General features: G+C 39.2%; 1 protein-coding gene across 1 annotated transcript; it reads right to left on the reverse strand.

Moving 5' to 3' along the window:
• Positions 1-71: 71 nt before the first annotated feature.
• Positions 72-18,520, reverse strand: LOC125323655 (potassium channel subfamily K member 16-like). Its single transcript, XM_048298810.1, has 6 exons — positions 12,192-18,520; positions 8,240-8,354; positions 7,533-7,699; positions 5,015-5,180; positions 3,491-3,719; positions 72-3,211 (listed from the first exon to the last, which is right to left on the reverse strand). The coding sequence occupies exons 1-5, from the start codon at positions 12,402-12,404 to the stop codon at positions 3,496-3,498; spliced, it is 885 nt and encodes a 294-aa protein (XP_048154767.1). The 5' UTR covers positions 12,405-18,520; the 3' UTR covers positions 72-3,211; positions 3,491-3,495.
• Position 18,521: the final 1 nt, after the last annotated feature.

An 18,521-nucleotide genomic window follows, 5' to 3' on the forward strand; every position in this document is an offset into this window, starting at 1 on the left:
ATAAAAATATACATGAGTAAGAAAAAATGCAAAGATAATAAAAAGTATTTATATACTCATTGCCTCTTTCATTGAAGATCAGAAAATAGACACATCTGAGCTACATTTTGACATTTTAGCTGCATTTAAACCCAGATAGTTTATACAAAGAGCTCTGAGTATAACTGTGATGAAACACTATGGACTAAACATATAGTATTTAATGTTTATACTAAAGATATATAAAACTAATTACAAGTGAGACTCAGGGTTTTTATCTACAAGACGTACTGTGAAAATGCAGGACATTCGGGCATGCGCTTACTAGAAGGACTCTGGGAAGAAAGAGATCAAGATTCACAACAAACCTTTACAGAATCATATAATATTTAAATGGCTGTTTCCTTGAGTATTCTCAGAAATGTCATTTGTCTGTCAGTCTTCTATTTACATTTCCCCAGAGAAAGGCTCAAATCTTAGCCAATGATACTTCGGTGTTGTCTGGAAGGACAACATGTATATCTGAGGATGAAGGAGGGCTTGTTGAGTAGGCTAAAAGGGTAAGTGTAAGCTTGGAAGGACATTTGCTTCATATCCTGTGCTGGACTGCAGGTGGTAGCTGCTCAAGACAAAGTGCTACTTTTCCACATCATAGTTGAGTGCTACCTGGGCCATTGCTTCTGCCACAGCCTGCAGAGCCACATTCAGAGGCTTCAGAAGTGCTGTTTTCCATGCCTGGAGCTGAGCATGTGTGTTCTCCATTGTGTGCGGAAATACACCACTGGTAAAATGAGTTATTAGACCAAAAGTGTCCCTTTCGTGTGCTCCTCTGGCTCATGGCAAGTCCTTGTGACTGCACAGTTCTTCCACATTACTTTTCTTAGCTGGTCAGTTGGTATTTGATGACTACATTTTTATTAGAGGAAGGCTGCCAGAAAGCACTTGGTCCACCATGGTCAAAAACTGGGCCAGTGCTCCCGGTATGTATCTCGAAGTAACCTTGATTATAGATGTGCATGACCTTTAGGAGCTTTTCAAGACCTTGAAAAATTGACAAGATGAGCAAGAAATTTCTATCACTTATGTAACACGGGAGAGGGCATCAGTATCCTTCTCATTTCTCTTCCAATATGGCCATATGCTTGATTTAAAGGCAGCTTTTTGAGTCTTCTGTTGGGCAGCTGCAGAACTGCTGCAGTTGCTGTCAGCTTTATTAAACACAGCAGTAGCAAAAAATCCAGGAGGTAGTCTCACCATTTGCTGCTACTTTGCAAAATCAGTATCAGATACAGGAGCAATTTTCTGGACTGCGGGAAAAACAATCCAGACTTCCTGCAGTCAGATGTCAAGTAAGGATAATTTTAAGAAACACTGCCAGTAAGTGCTTTCTATCACTGATCAACCTCTTTATCATTTTTATTATGGCATGCAGCATGGTGTAAAACACTGGATAGGATCACCTTTAGACTAGTGCATGTGTTGTGGCTGACTACGGCTTGATAAAGTACAGAAGGCATGGAAAGAGGCAAGGTGAAGAGAACAGGTTAGATAGAACAGTCAGCAGAACTTCAGTTTTGTCTTTTACATAAAGAGGCCAGAAGTGTCTTGTGGTGTTAACACAAGGCAGGTACAGAGTACAGTGATGGTGATGATGTTAACAAGTGCAAGTGCAAACATTCTGTCTGAAGAACAGAAAATACTGAGAGACAAAGTTTCCCATGAGATTTGCAAAGATACAAAAAGCCAGACAGGAGAGAGTTGGCTGCTCTCAGTGAAAGTCTACAGAGAAAGCCATTGCATAAATGTATGGGAATAGCTGAGGGCATAGAGGAAGATCAGTGCAAAAACCGAGGCGATAAAAATCTGTGAGGTAGGTAGTGGTAAGACATGAGGGAAATCTTGGACGGGATATGCATTTGAACATTCATTTTTTAAATTAGTTGGATAAACCATAACCAGCATTCTTTTATGCCAGCATTTCAGATTTGAGTAGCCACACTGCACTATGCAGGAGTCAGCAACTGGCAAAGAAAACATGCACCATGTCAGGTGTAAGAACAAACATATGTTGTGACCCTCCTCAGAAGTAAAAATCTAGCTCAGAAAGTATGCAGGAAAAGATTAGTGACCTACACAAGTCTCTACATGTTTTATGGACACTTCTCCAAAACGAAATATCAAAGCAGCTGCTGAAAGGCTGACATTTCATGTTCCTATAGTGTGTCAGAAATACGCTAGCTTGGGGCTAGTCTATGTACCCAGCCATATTGCACTCATGCTTTACACTAAAGTCCCACTTATAAATGACTTCAAAGGGATTAGTTGATGGTTACTATGAGATATAAACATACTGAATAAATAGCAGTGTGTATATAGTTATGAGCATACCCATGGAACATGTTAGTGATGATTGAGCATGGTACCCAATGAATGGATAATTGTTTTATCAAGTTTCTGGAGTTTACTTTGATAGAGAGTATGGCTACAGATCTGCATCTCAGTGACTAGTCTCTTATTAGGTGCTTTTATGTACTCCTTTGGTTTTTCAGCTCCTTTGGAGATGGCTGCTGCTGCTTTTGACTTACAACAACTGTGATAAATTCAATCTCCCTGCTTCATGGGTCACACAATGGGCCTGACTGAGGATAAGACTTAATGCAAGAGCCTATCATTGGCCTTATTTAGAGGTAAATGTACAGCATCAGTTCTGTGTGGTACATAATAGCTCTTCTATGAACTGGCCCAAAGCAAATGCCAGACTGTAATAATGCTTGTGATCTGACTGGAAATAAGGATGTCTCCTTGCTTTTAGATTTAGTTTAAAGTGCTGTTATCAAGTGGCTGTGAAATGAACCACGATAAGGACCTGCTTTGAGCTGGCAGTTCACTCTGAGATGAACTGTAACAGTCCAGGCAGTGCTGGACAGACACATAATTTCCTCACAATTGAAAGGCAAGCCCAGAAAATAAAGAAATGCTATCATTTGATATGAAAGCTGCTCATTCCAGACAATATCAACTGAATCTTAATTGGATGGATGTCATTAAGCAGGTGTTCATTACTGATGATATTCCTCTGTGGTTTTGTTTGTTTTCTGATTGGAAATGAAGAAAGATTTCTGTACCTGACTTTTTCCACTTGAGATTCTTGGTGACATGACTTCTTATTGAAGCTGGGAGGCAGTCACTCTGGATTTTTTTGAAAATGAGTGACCATTAGAACTGTATCCCACTAGAGAAAGAGAAAGGATAATAATTGGTTACTTCAGGGGAAGTTGCCTTACAGTGAGAAGTGTAAAATGAATCCTTGGACAGTTGTATAGCCATGTATGCTCCTTCCCTGGGGTTTTAATTGGCTGATGCCTACACAGGGTGTGGAAATTTCCATGTATCTGAAACATTTCCTCCTTAGGAAACAGTCCACAACCTGTGGTTTAGTCCTTTATCCACAGGGGTTGCTTAGTGTGAGATACAGATGAAAGATGCAGTTTCAAGACTGCTTTCTTTGTACCTTGCTCAGCTAGGGATATGGATTCTAGGCTGCTCAGGTTCATCTTCCAATTTGGTGGTGGCTCCTTCTGCCAAGCTTAAGTCAGACTTGTGCCACTTTAGCTGAAGGTATCTTTCCATCAAGTCAGCTCCCACGTTGAAGACCAGAGCAAGCCAGGCCAAGCCAAAAACAATCCATATTGCAGTTAGGCTCCTGTACACGGGGATATAATGCTTGTTGGGGTTTGTGCCTGAAAAATCCAGGAAAATCTGCATATTTATCTTGGCAGCTTTGGTCTGCTAACCATACATACTCATACACCCTCTCCACTCCTTGCAAAAGTGTGTGTGTTAATGAGCTTGTGTGATCTATCAGCAGATAGAATTTTTTTTTATTTTTAAATTTTTTTAATGCCAACTCTCAGGTGAAGCTTAGCACATTTAGCATCAAATCCCCAAAGGTGAGGCTATATAATAAAAATAGCCATATGTGATATTAATCAGGGATGCTCAAAGTCAATGGCTCCTATCCAACAACAAAGGAAAAACATCTTGGAAATTAAATGTTGAATCCATATTAACCATATTTTACTCAAGAGGCACACAGGGGATCTCAGATGATTTAGGAAGCTACAATTTAGTGATATAGTGATTGCTTTTTGGAGGCTGATACACCTGGGATTTGCAATCACTTGGATAATATGGGAAATGCAGCCATTTTAATTAAGTGGTTATGAGAATCTTAATCCCTGGTTTGATATTTCCACAACATGGACAAACAGTGCTGATACAGTCACAGGACAACACTCTAGCTATTCATTTAGTCTCTGTCATTCAGATCATCATGAAACTCCACAGTGTTTCAGCACTGGATTCTTTTTTATCTCCTTTTGGGACATAGTCATGAACTGTAGGAGAGGAGAGCTATCACTTGTGAAGTAAGAAACCCTAGTGGTTTTAACAAATAAACACATTAGACATAAACTGTTAAGATTATGCATTTGTTCAAATAAGTTTGTGGAAAAATAGCCCCTCACGTGTCTCTACCATGATGCTCTCAACCTAGAGGTCTAAAGACTATGTAATATCACTGGGTTTGTCTTCTTTCAGAGGCATCCTGTGGTTGTCAATAATGTCCTCCCCATTTGAAGTACTGCTTATTTAATATTTGATATGGTTTGTTGTTGGGAATGGTAGGCTCTTGCTAAAACAAATCACTGTTAGAAAAGGGTGGTTCAAAGGCTTAATAATGACAAATGAATTTTATTTATATTCCACCTGTCACTCTTGATAACATTTGTACCAGCCTGGATACAGACACCCTTGGATAAGTGTTCAGTGGCATGTGTGAAGGGAGTTGGGTGACTCTCAGGTTGGCTGTCAAGAGAAAAATGCTCATAACTTATAATACATTAGCTCATTATTACCAGTCTGGCTGATCTTGACCAGATCTATAGTGGAATGGATATCTATGCTCCCTGTATTTAGTTTTGTACTAGAGTAATGAATTTCAACAAAGCTCAATCCAGTTCATGTTCTTTTTTACCTACTACATAGTCCCCAAATCCAATGGTGCTCAGGGTGATGAAGGTGAAGTAAAAACCTTCTCCATAGCTCCAGCCTTCTACATAACTGAAGACTAACGGTGGGAACACCAGGAAAAGCAAGGTCCCAGTGGTCAGGAAGATGGCCACTGCCAATGTTTGAACCACCTGAAAGAGAAGAGGAAGATGGCAGCTAAACAGCATGGAGCAGTTGTCTTATCAAAATTGCTGGGTCTGTTTTACTTTTCAATCACAATCCCACTCCACCTGGGAGCAATGGCAAGACAAGGAAGGACAAGCCAATGCTTCCGTGTACCGCAGGCTGAGTTCACTGTTTGCATGTAGATATTATACTTAACCATGAAACAAAAAAAAATCTTAAAACTAGGAAAAAAAGAAGGATTTTTAAAAGCTTTTTGCAATGAGCCATATTTTCAGACTTACTATGACATCCATAGGAGTGAAATACTCATTTTACAATTTCAATTCAAGTGGAGATGCTCTTGTAGTCACCTAGCTTCTGTCTTTGAGGAAGATCACCAAGTACTGCATAACTCATGATACAAAGATTGGCAAGAACAAATTAGGGTTCTTTTCACTATGACTGCTTCCAAAGATTTATAAAGTGGCTTGCAAGAGCTCAGCCAAAAATATGTTTGGATGAAACCTAAGTTAAGTCAGTTTGCCTGCTTTCATTTTTAGCTTAGAAGTGCTCAGAGCAGAGCTGGTTTGTGTTAGCACAGGGCAGATCTGTGCCTCTCAGGACAAACATCTGCCTTCGGGGAGATAAGTTACCGTATATGTGACTGCAGTAGATAGGTACAAAGAATGGTCAGTGGATGGGTCCTGAAGGGATTTTAGGAGTTTAGGACTGATGATCAGGAACTCATGGGCTTCCAGGGAACACATTCTGGTGAACTTTTGACTAATGATGTGTGGGCTGATGCAAACTCATTGCAATTCTTTAAAAATGTCCTGCAGGGCAATCAAACTGGAGTATGATTTCTATTAATGAGTCTATTGTGACTGGATGAAAAGCCAAACCACTGTTTATAAAGTGGAAGGTCCAGATATCATGTTTTAATTTCTCTCTCTGAATTATTTCACATAAAAAATAATGCTCTGAGCTTGAGAAACTTGGCTTGAGATGACTGGGTGACTTTGACAAGTCATTTCTGTATTATGTGTCGTGTCTCTCTAGCTGTGTAATGATACTTGTCTCATTTGCAGAGCAGCTTGACAATTACTGATTGACATGATTATAGCTGATATATAATTCAGTTGTTCTCATTTACTTCATTCCAGTATTTTAATAGCATTTAATTATGTAATAAACTTTGCATAAAAATGTATATCAAAATGCACAGTTTTACTTTTTAACCTGTCTTTTAAGAACTTTCTTGTATAAACCTATGATGTAGGGAACGGTAAGTCAGGAATAACGAAGAACTGATTGCAATTAATTTCGCAGAGCATGACAAAATTGTAAGGAGATAAACAAACTTCCTTGAATAAGCTTTTCAGATCAAACAAGCAGATAGAGCTCCAAAGGTTTGTCTGATCATAGGAGTTCTGTCAGAAATGAGGTGTCAACTCAGGAGTGAAAAGGGAAAAAAAAAAGATCACATCCTTGAGGTGCTATTAGAAATCTCAGTAAAGATGCAGCTATACTAGAATGAAAATCCTTTTGGTGGTAGAGCTGCATGGGTTTGGGGAACAGACAGAGGTTATGCAGCTAAAGAATTTCTTGCTTATATAATCCAAGTCTGCATTTGACGGTACCTTTATAGCTTTCCCATTGTAGATAGAGAATGTACTGACTCAAGAGATTTTACAAATGTAAAAGAAAAAACTTGTGCCAGAACTCTGAAATGTTTCAACATATCTCACATATCTAATCTCCCTTTTCCCTAGCTGAAGGGGTCAATTCATTGACCCTTTTCTCAGAAACATGCACTAACTTTGTAATAAATGACCTTCGTGTATTTTCCATTATCAGTGCTTTTCTTATTTAAAAATGTCTGGACTAGTTCAACGACTCGCCAATAAACTGTAAGTAAGGAGAAGGAGTATTTGCATTTTAAGAAAAGAAAAGGAAGGAAGTGCTAAGTTGCTGGCACAACAGGAAAGCTAATTCCAGCCAGATCAGGAGGCCAATAAAAATAAATTGTCTTTTCACAGTGTCAAGCTCGACTCTGGAGAGATGTTGGCATAGGCTGGAGAATAAGAGCTTGATTTGGCAATGTGTGTACATGCACGTATTCTGCCAAGGTCACCAGGTCCATGGTTTTGCTGAGTAAGGTTTTAAAAAGGCAAATCTAGGGTCCCTCAAGCAAAAGCCTATAGCTTTAAAGCTATCGTAGGTAAACTGAGTGTATCAGGTTTCTGATAGAGAAGGCCACGTAACTGCTGTGGTTCACCCAAGGAAATCTAACCTAGCAGCAGCAGCAGCAGCTATCTGAGAAAAGAACTTTAACTAGTTTTAAAATCGTGAAAACAAATGGTAAATTGACACTGTACCTGGGCACGCCCTGGCTTTTGCACCCATCTTTCCAGGGTAAGCAGATGAGCATTGAGACCTTTTCCCAGCTGATTAAGGAAGGCCAGGTTGAGGGGCACTCCAAATAAGGCATAAAACACACAGAAGATCTGCCCTGCCACTGTGCTGGGGGACAAGTTACCATAACCTGGAAAAAAAGAAGGAAACAGCTACATGAAAAGGCTTTACTGTCAAGCTGCAGGCATCATGGAGCGTTCGTAAGCTTGGAAGCTCAACTACATTTAGCTTCAGGAACCTGTGTATCCATGATTTTCTGCAATGAAATCTGTCTGCGAATTGCCATTGCTTATGATGAAACCTTGTGCATTCACTACTACTAGCTGAAAATTAAACATGAAAAATATTACTCTTCCAGGTACTGTTGTAACTTTCTATAGGTCTCTGATTTTGTGGTGAGTGCAACTCAGTGCTTCAAAGCAATGTAAAGATGTGCTGTCCATGTACAAAATGATCTTGCATGTACCAAGTAGGCCCTCAGCTTTCTTTGCAAGTATAAAATACTGGATACAGAAAAATAACAGGCACAATTGGAAACCAATAGAAAACCATGACCCACAGTAGTTGATTGCAGGTGTATTCTGTCCTATTCTGTCCACCAATTACACATTTCTGGGGGCTTTACAGGACAGTTGGAGGAAACGGTTTTTAAGGAAAGAGAGTACCTCACCTATAGTGGTGACAACAGTTCCTGCAAAAAAGAAGGAGTTGCTGAAGTCCCAGTTACTGGGATTTGTAGAATTTCCTTCTGGGTTGACCCCTTTTTCCCATGCTTCCATGAGGACCTGAAGCGGAAAAGGTCAAAGGAGCAAAGATGAGGAAGAATGTCAGAAATAGAGATAAGTAAATACTGTTTTCCATCTTGAGCAAGCAGAGTGATAAACAGTGTAGATAACAGGGTAGAGTTGGACTAAAAAGAACTTATGCTGACATGGCAAAACTTGGAAAAAGAGCTGGCCAGGAACTTGAACTCTTGCTAAAGAAGAACAGATCATTGAAATACGATAGGTTCCCCAGCTAGATGAAATCTGAGGGGAAGGGAGGGGACAATTCCCCAAAGTCATCAAACCGGGAAAAAAAAGTTGTGCCATAAAAAATAAAGGTAGTCCTCTTCTCTCCTTCTGTAATCCATTCATCTCATTCAATTTTTTAATTTAGGCATGTGTAAATGTATATTTTTGTCTGTGGGCAGGGACATGGGGAACATGGTCATTTCTGTTTCCTCCATGTAAGTACTAGTAAGGATGAATTACTGGTTTTGGTTATGACTTCCATATAATTTTCAGTGACAATTAGGCTTCTCCTAGTCTGAAAGATTAACTAATAAAATATTCTCTGCTATTCCAGATAGATCTTACCATATGACCAAAACTACTGTGTGCCAAAAAATTACTGCTCCTGCATCAAATATCCTGTTAACTGCCTTAATGAAGATTGTGTTCCTTTGCTGTCCCCAATGATTTCTTTATGGGAGACTGGTTTCCCTCTACTCAGTGGTCAAGGTTTTAAGAATCCCCCCGTTTGTCACAAAGCAGCTTTGTAATTTTGCAAAATGCTTGAAGGAATTACTTGTTCATCACTTCTAAAGACTTTGTATGATGCAAGACATGAACAGGAGTCAATAGCAGCTCCAGCTTTAGCTGGTTCCAGGAGTATGAGACCAAAGAAGATACTCTTTTTTGATTCAAATGGTAGCCACTCCCAAAAAGATTGCTTTTTAAATGAACATACCCACTACAAGGTATCTGATTTTGGACAGGACTTGCAATATTCGCTGATCTATACTGGTGGACTGAATATCCTAAATTTATTAGCTAATCTTATTCCTTCAGTAAAAAATCCTACAGCATTGGTCAAATTTATCAGAGGGCTGCTGGATATCATCACATGTGACCTCATGACTGAAGTGTCAGCAGAGCTTATTTTCAATGACAAAGAACTTTACATTATCCATTAAAAGCCTTTTCTTAGAATGAGAAGAATTCAACACATCAAATTTTCGAGTCACTTATTTCATTTGCTGCTAAGAAGGAGGACACAGAAGCTACTGAGGTGTGAGTATTTTGAAATAATCACAGGTTTAATTTATTCCTGTAAGGAACCCTACACAGTTCTATGCATTTCAATGCACAGGAGTTCACAGGAGTTACATTCACATCATGAGAGCCAACACAGAAGAGTAAGGCAACTTTGAATGTGGAACCTTTCAGACACAGTCTGACAAGGCCACATTTCTTGGTATAATTGATGCTGTTAAGTACCAACCCTATGAAAGAACCCCATGAATGAAATGGCATCCTGGTGCCCAACAAACAGGTTCCTGTGGGACAGTTACAATGGCTCCTGGCTCCTTTCATCTACAGCTCAGATAAGGGTTATAGCAGCTGCTGAATGGCTGGTGAACATTAGCTGTTGCCTTTGGGAGAGAAGTTGTCAGTATGTAAAAGCGATGTGCTGTAATTTACAGTAAGAATATGAAACCTTCATTAAGCTATAGTAGGATGTGGAGAGAATAAAAACTGCCTGCTGTTTCTGCTCCTGTCTCCCTGCCAATGCACATTGCAGCCACTTGTGGTCATAAACAAGGATTTGGTCCTTTTGGGCTGTATTTATATCATGTCCTTTGAGACTGAAAAAGTATGGACATGATCAAAACAGGGACTCCTTACTCAATGCATTTGCTTCTCAGCTGTCAGATTGGCATAATTTCCTGACGAAAGTACACTTATCAGAGGTGCATTAGATCATTAGAGTTTGGATTTGCACTTTCCCAAAGCTCCAGGCTGCTCATGTTAGGAGCTGCAGCTCAGAGCCATCTCTCAGCTAGGCAGTTTTAGCCATGCAGAATCAATGCAGTTTATTGACATGAAATTGCAGGAATTTGTTTCATGCACAATGGAGTCAAAACTTAATGAATCTAGGTTGAATCTCACATTTCAGGATTTAGGTTTAAAGAATGGGCATTAAGACAAGACATCTTATAGCTGTTAGCTGAATAGACAGAGTCCAGGGGCTGTGTGTCACTGCAGTCTAACTACCATGGCTTTTCAGACTGGAACTTGTGACATGATGAACAGGCCTCCTTAACCATATAGTTAAAACATGCAGAGACACAACTGCTTCCCTGCATCAGAGATTTAATATGGGAAGACTAGTATTCGCTAATATTAGTAAGAGTTAGACAAATTTCCTAACAGGTCTTATAAGCAATGTATAGGTCAGAGAGCACCTGCACTTACGTGTACCTTGAGGACTACCAAGTCTCAGTACTTTGAAGCTTGGTGCATTATAGATGATTTGGTGCCCTCAGCCGGTTTTATCTGGAACAGCTTACAGGTGAAACTAATTCAGCAGAGACACGGCAGCAAAATGTGATTCTCTGAGTGGCACGGCAGGGCTAAGAAAACTCCACTGGAGTCAGAGAGAGAAGAATCTGGACACGTGTGACCTCCCCTAATATTTTGACGGTAGAGGAGTTTTAACTAAATCTTTCAATCCCTTAAGATATCACAGCTGGGTTTAGAATGAGAATCAGGTTTTCACTTCTGCAGTCACTATCGGAGAGGTAAGGGAAGGACATGTAATATCACCAAGTCATGAAGGTGAAAAAAAATAGACATGGTTTTAGGCATGTAAGTTCTTGAAAACTCTAGTAATTTTCTGGCCAATGCCCAATGTTCCACAAGTAATAGATCACAGTATTAGTAATCAGAACATTGGCTTTGTAGACAGAGGGTCAGGCACCTTTTCTACCCTTTCTAATCTGAACTTCACTGTAAGCTTAAATCCATATAAAAATCTGAGCTTTTTGTTGATCAGAATCATACACCTTCATGGAAGTCCTCGGACTTGGGCAGTACAAATTGTTTAGAGTTTTTATCAGTTTTAATGACATGGTAGAAAGAGTTCAAACTGTTTAGTCACCCAGCTCTGCAACTGGGTATGTTTTGAGCACAAAGAAACTGGTATTTTAAGGATTTGTGTCCAGTTCTTGCAACACTAGTATGAGAATATATCTATAATACCAGGAAAGGTCGAATAATTTATCTTTAGCCAGTTTTGAGGAAAAGATTAAAATGTAATTGAAGATGTCATTAATTGACAACCCATATTGAACAAGAGCCCTTTATCTCTTCTTATAAGTGATAGATAACACAGTTTGTGATGGTTGACTTTATCTTTTCTTTAGGCCTGAAGTGCAGGACCACCTTCAAAGGCAGTATACAAGTTCTAGTACAAAAGGGCAGAATTTGCACAGGTTTGGACTGGAGAACCCTGGAAGGGCAACCTACTTCTTTAGATTTGAGTCTTGTTTTTTGTTCCCATGCATAATTTCCAGTAATAATTAATGAGGGAGATGAGAACCATGAAGTTGAAATTATTGCAAGGTAGCGCAAGTGCATCACCACATTTACATATTTTGGGAGTTTGTGACTGGGGAAAGAAAGTAATTCCATAGATCAAGATAAGGAAGTATATGAATGGGCTTGAGTTATTTATAGAGTTAGATATTTAGTATTATGGTCAGCTGATCAGTTTATATCATGCTTGGTTGCAATAGTATAATTTCTTCTAATGAAAATAATGTGTGAGCCAAAATAATGGGAACCCTTTCCTCTTACCTGTACAAACTGCTCCAGGGCTTGTCTGTCCAAGCATGTGTAGTTCTGCAGGAACTTGAGCTTTTCCAGCTGGAACTGGTCCCGAAAATGTGTCTCTGCCTGCTTCTCCAGCAGCTGGAACACCATAGCACCCAGGAGGAGGTAAAAGAGATAACCCAGTACCAGCAGTGGAGTCCAGCTGATCTGCCGGCTGTGCATGCTGAGGAGAGGCATGCTGCTGATCCTGCTCAGTACTTCATAGGTTACTGTCCCAAGATGTGACCTACCCAAAACACCCAGGAATCACACACCCATGTTCCCAGCTATTGCCCTGGAGAATTTTTCAATAGAACATCAGGGTATCAGGGCTTACAAAATGAGACTAACAGAGAAATTTTACCCCTCCACATCTGTTCTCTATCTAAAATAAAGGGCTTGATAAGAATTGTGAATCAGAATGTTTTATCTAAAGATCTCAATCAAATGAATAAAGCCCTCTGAGGTTGGTATTGATTTCCAGGCTGGGAAGCTGAATCAAAACTGCGGTTATATGACTTACCCCAGGTCATATACATATGGAGTCACAGATAGACTCTTAAAGTCTTGACAAGTAAAGCCTTACTCTAAACACTAGACTTGTGTACAAGAAAATGCTCTAAACTCTCTAATTACAGCAGACTCCCCAGAAGAAAGAAGAGTATGGAGCTGAATAAATGGAAAAGTCAATAGCTGCTGTCTGTACCACACAAACATTGCTGGCACCAGTAAAACCAGCATGGTGAAGCTTACAAACATCCTGAATTCAACTTGGTCACACAACAGAACCTCTTTCTTTTCTAGTCCTAATAAGATCAATCCCCTCACTGCCTGGCCTACTGCTCCTGAACTCTGTCAGATGACTCCACCCTTTAGTCCATAGAGTTAGGGAATAAACTACTCATGCCTACTGCTTTCAGTCTCTGTATTGCCCTTTTAATCCAAATACATATGGGGGAAGGAGGGCTTAAGGTTAATCATTAGCTAAAATGTATCAGAGTTTCACTCATGGTAGCCTTAATAATTATCATGCACTCGAAATGAGCTGGGCTTGCATTTTTTTCTGTAGGAAGAGCTGTATGGCAAGTGTCATCTGTGTCACACTGCTTCTGAAAGAAAACAAACACACACTCACACACACATGCAGAGGAAGATGGCCAGGTGGCTAGGGCTGCAAATTTGTTATTACACTCTCTTACTGTTAAAATGTTCTGGATATAAATATCCCTACTTTGCTTAGCATTCAGATGGTTTTACATCCACCTTCAAACAAGAGGTAGTGCTCACAGAAAAAGACTGGAAAAAATGATTTAATTCATATCTGTATCTGGGAAAATCCCCGGACTTGCCATTTGTACTGTGCTCGTAACCTGTGGCCAGCCATTATCCAGAGGAGGATGACTGACTGGCAGCAGAAGGCCTCTTACCACTCTGAAAAGTGAAAACTTTTGTGGTTAATTCCCAGGAGACCATCCTGGACTTTTTCTGGGACCACTCTGTCAGTGTGAGTGGGGGGAATAGAAATATTTCAACAGGAAAGTGCAATGTGCAAGGACTCAGAGCCTTGATGCTCTGGTGTTTCTTTTCAACTGGAAAAGCGAAACATTTGGGAGATGGAAGTTACAGTAGCATTGATATTACTGAGTACTGCAACAACATTACGAAGCAACCTGATCTGAATCAGCTGAGACATCCAGCTTATAATCACTGATGGAAGGCCTTCTCTTGGTCTGTGCTAAGGATGACAATTCCTTACACAGTATCTATCAAGACCATCACTCTTGTTTCTGACTTCCATAACTAAAAGGTACAGCTTGTTATTCCATTCCTATGGAATGGATATGGGTAGAGAAGCATGGGGTGTTGCACTAGCAGGGCTGTCTCTGGTGGGAGATCCAGGTGTTTGCTGGGTTGTTGTTGATAGGACCTATGACTACCAGGCCGAGAGAATGCCAGCCTACTGGTTTTCTGCAATGGATGCAAACCATGGAGTTGTGCACAGCTGGGCTGGCACAAATTTCCTCCATTGAAGTACATTCCACAATTAAGGGTATGAAACTATAAGATATAAATGAACAAATACAGCACTTAATCAGTTTTTTGTCCTCTTCTATTCTTTCTAGTTCAGAGCAACAAAGCATTCCAGCTGACGAACTTGGCAGGGTAAATTATACCTTAAAAATTTCCACTCAGGCTTACTTTTGAGATCTACATTTTCTGAGGGTGTTGCAAACTGAGTCACTAATATCATCAAGGTGTGTTTATTTCTATACTATAGTTATTCCTACTGGTTTGGTTCTTTCCCCCTCTAGTGTCAAGGTGCAATATAGGAACCAAATAAAGCCAGATTCTGTGCAGCAGCCCAGAAGTTATGCCTTGCCACAGGAAAAAAGAAACCCAAATATGTGCATTTGGAAGCAAACTGAAGACTTATGATTTCTGTGTGAGTTCTGAATCTGGAAGAGGGAGTTCAGCATGGCTTACCACATTGGAAATTAAATTTGGCTTCCAGGTAAAAAGGCATAGTATACAATGTGCTGAAATAACAATACTAGCAAATCGCTTTTTATAACAGGATGACAAAGAACACTTTCTAGTCTTAACTTCTCTTGTTGCTTTTCTAATGCTCTTCTGATTAAAAAATAAACAAAATCTGAGTTCACAAACTTTAGAAATAAAAAGTATGGAATGCAGGAACTTTTTAAGAGTAGCTGAACACGGAAATTGACTGTTCTTCTGAGGTCCTGCTTTTTCAGTGCTCCCTGCCAATGTAGAACATAAGAGTGCATCTGGTCTCAAAGCTAGGGAATGACTTCTCACAAAGCATGTTTTGAATCCAGGACTGGACATGATCTCCTTGATTATTCCTTCACTTATCTTTCTTCCTCAGTGTGACTGACCCAATGGCATCCAGCTTTTCCCATAGAAAATCTGAGCTATTCTGGAAAGGACAGATACCTAAATGACATCCTGGTTTACAATCAACATAATAATCACTTTTCATGTATTACTTGGAGCAAATCAAAGGATTCAGTGTTCTCCAAATGCTTTACCTATTGTTTTTACAACCCCTAACAAATCTTGAACACAGATAGATGTGAAATAAAAGACAGGCCAAAAATAACTGACATGGTTTGCTCACTTTTCCTCACTGGTTCTCAAAAGCCAGAAAAATACCATTGTGATCAGAAGTATAATTTACATCAACACAAATAAGCATTTCTAAATTAAGTAACAAAACAGTTGAAAGATACCTTGGCTGATCCTGATCTCAAGCTTCTGATGGAGAATGATTTTTGGACTAGTTTTTCTGGTAGAAATGTCTCTGTATTAGTTGATAAAGTGGATGCAAAGATCCAGGGATTAATTCTTTCACAAGCTAAGCATTTCAGCCTGAACAGTTTGTACAAGGAAATACTGAATTATTTTAATTTGTTGTGCTCCTTGAATGACTTTTAAACTCTGCACTGCAGAGAAGAATTAAGGAAATTATTTTAGAACCATATTAAATATAAATACGAGAACCATTGCATTTCTTCAGGCATGACACTGCCATGTGGCAATTTTCAACTTCTGATTTTGTTCTCACTTCAAATTTAAACCAATCATTTTGACTTCCTGATTGGTGTCCACATAGGTGAAAACACGAAGTATTTTCAGATAAATATTATAAAGAATTTTAAGATTTCAACAGTATTTTTCTCAGACAGATTCCACAGGAAGAAAAAAAAGATTCCTTGAATTCTGTAATTGCTGTATTGGAGGTAGATCTTGTTTCTGTTCTTTATCTGTATAAATGCACTGGAGTAAATCCACTGTTGGTCCACAGATACAAGTATTTGTTTAGTTCACTATTTGTGTCAAATGAAGCACTGCAGCTGCCCCCTAAAATGAACAGAAGGTAACCTTTTGAAAATCTCAGGTGTCGCTCCTGAGCTTTTCCTCAAGGAAAAGGGAAAAGGAGTCTTCATTTTTATTGTGGTGGTGTCAAATCAAGGCATGAATAGTAACCATTATAAATAGTCAATTTACTTTGCTTGTCTTATAGGTGAGGTTTCAAAGCAAACATTGCAGGAAGTGAAAGATAGAAAAATAGAAAAAGATCATTTAACATTGATTAAAGCAACAATAAAAGTGATTCATATGAAATAAAATAAAACCAGAAGTTTGATTGTTGTGGTTATTAGAAATGCACTTTGAAAAGACAAACCAATTCTATATAGAGCTACCAAATATGCTATGTGTTACAAGGCATTCCCAGGTGTTCATCTTCTTGACATCCATATTCACCAGCTGCATGTTTGTACAGGCAATATTTACAAGATCTTAACATTTTATTATGTTGAAGCGCTCTCAGTTTATGCTACTGACATAAAATACTTGCATCCTGTGATTGATTAAACCAGGTAAGTATATATGACATTATACATTTACACCGTTACACATGTGAACCTCATTACCTCTTCTTTTAAAAACACAGGAGTGACAGAGGAAGATTGAATTAGGGCATGTCCATCTTCCAAGAAAGAGAAACTCAACATAAGGTTATGTCATTTTTTTCTTGGAGCTCTCTGGAAAGCTGCAGTGGCCAGGAAATAGTGAAATGCCCAAGCCAAAACCTGGTTAGCTCAAGGGTTTCATTAATGCAGGTCCAGACTGTGTACAGAGCCCTGGCAGATTCAACATCAATGATAACAGAGCCCTTGGCCTTTATTATAAGTCTGGGTCATATCCTGACCCTCCCAGAAACTACAGTGCTGTAACACACCAGAGGATGTGTATCTTCTTCTGAAATTAACTATATAGAAGATTGGAAATATGTTGAAATAAAAGATGAGATAATCCACAATGTCCAGCATCAATTAATCCCAGAAATACCTGTATGGAATCTACCGCTCTAGAGCTACTTCCTCAAGAAATCTCTACCAAAAAAAAAAAAGAAAAAAAAGAAACTTGGATTTATTCTTGTTGCAGATAATAAATAAATTGTATTTACCATATGAACATTGAACCAAACCCAACTAGGTATCATGTGAAGTGACTGGAGTGAGATGTGCGTGAGGATCTCCATGCTTAGCAATGCTGTTTTACAGGTAGCTTAGGGAGGATTCAAGACCAGGATAAATGTGGGCCTCCGGTTGTTTTTTCAATGTAGTAAATGCTTGGATTATTTCAAATTAATCTTGAAGTTATATGAAGAGAGACTATTAAAAGAAGGAACTTTTTTTATCTGTGGCCAACAAAAATTTCTTGAATCAATAAATGCTTTCACAAAGCCACATGGACGTTTAGAGAAGAGATCCAGAAGCCCTCCAGCACCTGAGAGAAGGCCATCAAAAGCTGGAGCCAGGCTTTTCACAGTGTGGCTTGTGAGAGGAAGAGAGATAATGACAAAAAGAAAAGTTCAGGAGGGACATAAGGGAAAACCTTTTCATCACGGGGATGGTGAAACATTGGAATGAATTGCTTAGAAAGGTTATGTGGCCTCCATTCTTGGAGGTTTTCAAGACCACACTGAACAAAGCCCTCAGCAGCTTGGTTTGATCTCGTAACTGATGTTCTTGTGAGGAAGAGGTGGGATTAAAGACCTGCTAAGATAATTTCCAACCTGAATTTTCCTGTGAATACAAAATGCAATTTTTGAAGACCGGAGGCAGTTTTTTAAAAATGAGAATGCTTTATATCTTAAGACTATTATTTACTAAATGAGCAATCTTTTCTTTCCCCATCATCTTATGAAAATTTTCAAAAGATGCAAGAAAGACTTTCTGTTTACATGGTTTTATATATTTATATGGGTTTCTATTACTGGATGCACTTTTGTCCAAGATCTTAAGTGTCTGATATAATCTTAATCTTAGACCATGTTGCCAATCAGGTACTACTTTGTTAACAGTGATTGAATTTCACACCAAATTTACAACAGTGTAAAGAAAAGGCTAGAGAATTTGGAAACAGGAGAGCAAGGAATTATTTTCTCTCTGTGAGTGAGATGTGTGGCAAACTGAGAACAGACCACTGAATCATCAAGTAGTAGCAGCATCACATAACTCATATGAAGATAGCAGAGATCCTTCTTTTAACCAGTTACTTAAAGCTATTGGAAATGCTTCAATGTCAAAAGGAAGGAGATGTTGGACCAGTGATTCCCTTTGAGCCACCTTCAAATAAATTCACCACAATGGGTATTTTACTGGAAACAAAAAAAGACAGTTGCTTCACCCAGCAACATTTTGGAACCTGAGTCTCTTCTCCAGCTATGAGGGCTGGATGGAAGCAGGAATGTGGCCCTGGTCTCCTCAGCAAAGCTGTATT

Source organism: Corvus hawaiiensis, chromosome 3 (assembly GCF_020740725.1).
Source record: "Corvus hawaiiensis isolate bCorHaw1 chromosome 3, bCorHaw1.pri.cur, whole genome shotgun sequence".
Taxonomy (NCBI): Eukaryota; Metazoa; Chordata; class Aves; order Passeriformes; family Corvidae; genus Corvus; species Corvus hawaiiensis.

Bases quoted from the DNA above. Each gene is read 5' to 3' on its own strand.
- LOC125323655 (XM_048298810.1), bottom strand. From the start codon at position 12,404: ATGCCTCTCCTCAGCATGCACAGCCGGCAGATCAGCTGGACTCCACTG. The intron at 5,181-7,532 runs GTACAGTGTCAA...CTTCTCTTTCAG, and splicing joins AAAAGCCAGGGCGTGCCCAG to GTGGTTCAAACATTGGCAGT. The intron at 3,720-5,014 runs GTAAAAAAGAAC...TGGATTTTTCAG, and splicing joins ATTTGGGGACTATGTAGTAG to GCACAAACCCCAACAAGCAT.